The sequence below is a fragment of the Letharia lupina genome (genome assembly GCF_014066315.1).
Source record: "Letharia lupina isolate WasteWater1 chromosome Unknown contig_8, whole genome shotgun sequence".
Taxonomy (NCBI): Eukaryota; Fungi; Ascomycota; class Lecanoromycetes; order Lecanorales; family Parmeliaceae; genus Letharia; species Letharia lupina.
Window position 1 is genome coordinate 2,193,343 of NW_023502977.1, and position 3,638 is coordinate 2,196,980.

Sequence of the window (3,638 nt, forward strand, 5' to 3'; positions counted from 1 at the left end):
GGGGAAGAGTCGCTTGTTGGGACAGCTTGCTAATGGGAAGGAGAAGAAAGGGGAGGAAGTGGGGGAAGTCGGTATTCCATGTGCAATGTTTCAGATTTCTGTTGTTATATATCCATAATATATATTACAGTTGGGATAGATAACAACTATGCTAGAGAAACAGAAGATCTCATGCTTTCTGGCTTTGCTGCAAATAGAGGATTTATGGAGGTCTCTCCCCCTGATACGGCGGACGACGGCTGACACTACGACAAAACTAAAAAGAATTCTCTTTTCTTTCTTCACAATTTCTAGCAATTCTCTTCAAAATATTTTTTCTAAGAATATTCTTCTTGAAGTACTTCTCGAGGTACTCTTCGAAGTACTCCTTTAGATACTTTCCGAGATACTCTTCAAGGGGTATTTATTAAGGCACTCTTAAGGGGGTACTCTCCGGGGTACTCTTTAGGGTTCTCTCCGAGGTACTCTTGAGGAGATATTCTTCGAGAAATACTTTTCAAGAGATACTCTTTAGAGAACTTTATAGAATATTTCGAATAGAGAGAATTTTAAATAAAGAGTAAAGTATTGCGAAGAGTATCGTGGAGATTGTTATAAAGAGTATCGCGGAGAGTATTAATTATAAAGAGTGCCGTAAAGTGTATCGTGAAAAATACCGCGAGAAGAATCTTCAAGAAAAGTTCTTTAAAGAGAATCTTTTAAAAGGCGTCTCTTTATAATATAGAATAATTTATCTAAAGATTATTTACTCATTTAGAGATAATAATCGTAGAATCGATTGTTTTTTTGAAAAGAAATTTTGAAAAAGATTTGCTGGTTTAGTCATGTCGTAGTGTTAGCCTTCGTCCGCCGTATCTGAGAGGTTGGAAATAGAGCACTCTGCAGGGGGCTCCAAGGGTTGTCTCCGGCTTGAGAACGTCCAGAAATGAGACTCCGCAGGCGGATTGAGGGTGAGAGTATGGCATTCATTTCTCTCTCCCTGTATTAGGGGTTTTCAGAGTAACTCCGTAGGAATATTCAAAGTGTGGAATTTTCAGATTTCTTACTATGGAATATTCGGCTACCCTAAATACCCCACTATCAAATAAATCTAATTTCTATAGAATTTTTAGAAATTCGCTTATTAGCCCTAGCCCTAATAATTATTAACTTTATATTTTCGAGTATTTTCTAGTCTCTATAAATATCGATATAATTATCTTTACTTTAATCTTTATAGTTATATAATTTATTCTTCTTATCTTATATATAGAATTAATTAATAATAAAATCTATATCTTATTATAATTATTTAATCTTAGAGTTATAAATTTTTTAGATATTAGAGAAAGTAATAATAGAAGTAATAGTAAAAGTAACGATAAAAGTAATAATAGAAATAATAATAAGAGTCATAGTGGGAGTAACGGTGAAGTAACGATAGATTTTCTTTTTTCTATTATAGCGTATTAAAAGAATATAGACGTATAAAAGATAGATAGAAAGAATAGAAAGATCTAAATAATATACTCGAAATTTATCTAAAATAATTATATAAAGTATCTACGAATATTCGAATATTCAAATATTTAAATATTCTATAATAATCGTACTTTTTTGGCAGTTATTCTCGGAGATGAAATCGTCGAAGTTTCGGAGTTTCAGTGATTCGTTATTAAAATCTGATAGCGAATCACTGAAACTCCGATACTCCGACGATTTCACGCGGAAAAAAGTTACTCTAAAAACCCCTAATGGCTATCTGTATTGGGTTCTGCAGCTCCAGACTTTTTATTTATTTCAACCTCATGTTTCGAAAACGGGTAAGTATAAAATTGCCATGTCGGATTTGCATGTTGGGAGGCAGCTCCGTTGTGTCGTCATTGCACGCCAAGAAATTGCAAAAGTGACATCACCCTCAATAATAATTAATAATTAATCCAACCTCGCAACCCAGTCAGTTACTCTACTTCCTCTACACCCACGCCTCATATGATCATCGTCAGCCTCCGAGCCCTACGACCTGCAACTCGATTCATTTACACACCCACTCTCACCAGGACTTTCAAGCCTCATCTCCTCCTCTATCGACCTTTACCTTCGCACCACGGTATAGCAACAAACAACATGGAGACCAACAATAAAGACCTGGAACTTTCCAACCTTTTTGATGTCAAGGGCAAGGTCGCCCTCATCACAGGCGGAGGTCAGTCAATCAGACAATCCACCCTGCCAAGAGACAACACTGACATGGACCAGGATCCGGCATCGGTCTGATGGCCGCCCAAGCCCTTGCAGTCAACGGTGCCAAGGTCTACATTGTTGGGCGCACAGAAGAAAAACTTGAGAAAGTCGTTGAGGTGCACGGCAAAGGCATTGCCGGCGAGATGATACCTCTTGTTGCCGACATTACAAGCAAGGAAGAAATCCAGAGGCTTGTGAAAGAAATCGAGTCCCGCGAGCAATGCCTCTGCATCCTGATCAACAACGCCGGTATCGCAACCTCAAAACAGAAGCCGGAAGGCGAGACAGCGGCCGAGCTGAAGAAGAACCTCTTCGATCCCGAGAACGCCAATTTCGAAGATTGGGCGACGACCTACAAGACCAACGTGCCCCAACTCTACTTTATGACCCTCGCCTTCCTCCCTCTCCTGGAGAAAGCCACCGAGCACATGAAGGGCTATACTGGCTGCGTCATCAACATCAGCTCTATCTCTGGCCTGGTCCTCAAGTCCCAGGCCCATTTCTCCTACAACGCGAGCAAAGCCGCCGCAATCCAGGTGACCAAGCTGCTGGCGTCAGAGATTGCCAACGCCGGCGTCAAGGTCAGAGTCAATTCTATTGCACCAGGTGTCTTTCCGAGTGAGATGACGGCCGGAGAGAGCAAGGACAACCAGAAGAGTGAAATACCGGCCGACAAGTACGCACACCTGCCAGCACGTCGTCCAGGGAATGATAGGGATATGGCCAATGCGGTCCTGTTCATGGTGACGAATCAGTATCTCAATGGCCAGATCGTGCCTGTCGATGGAGGGTACTTGCTGAAGTTCGGGACGTAGGGGAGAGCTGGACATGTCAAGTCGTTCGCAAAAGCGGTATTGCATCTGCACCTCTACTCTGGTGATTTAGTCCGGCATGCAAAGACACGATACACATGAGTTGCATGAGAAAAGTTTACCATGCTCATCATTGATTTACAGTATTTCATTCGCGTGACCAGTAATCTCGCCCCTTTGCTGTCGCTAGTGGCTATGATATCGCTACCAGCGTGGAAAGACAGTCTTGACATAATCGTCCTCGGAATACAGACTTACGGGGCCGACAACACCAATATAAGATGATATACCGCCAAAGATAGTTGCAGAAAGCCGGTTCTTCTAAGGCACCGCCATGGCGACGGAAGCTGTCGACGCTTTTCGTCGCTTTCAATCTTGCACCTCCCAGCTCTGACAACAACATCGCTCACGGTACGCTCCTCCAAGCATAAGCCCTCGACCTCGCTCTCGAAGCCTTTCATACGTGAACCACCGTCCCAAAATCCAGAGAACATCAACCGCTCTGGCCCTCGCGCCAATTGGTGAGTAGTCGGAGCCTTTGCGGCAGCACCAAACTTTTCGCTATGTAGGGAGCCCTCGACATAATGTCGTAGAGAGAAGGGT

At 42.4% G+C, this 3,638-nt stretch overlaps 1 protein-coding gene across 1 annotated transcript; it reads left to right on the forward strand.

Moving 5' to 3' along the window:
- Positions 1-2,106: 2,106 nt before the first annotated feature.
- On the forward strand, positions 2,107-3,038 carry HO133_010477 (uncharacterized protein; the record flags this gene model as incomplete). The annotated part of the gene is made up of 2 exons (XM_037301329.1): positions 2,107-2,185; positions 2,239-3,038. The coding sequence occupies 2 exons, from the start codon at positions 2,107-2,109 to the stop codon at positions 3,036-3,038; spliced, it is 879 nt and encodes a 292-aa protein (XP_037154146.1).
- Between the last annotated feature and the right edge of the window lie 600 nt (positions 3,039-3,638).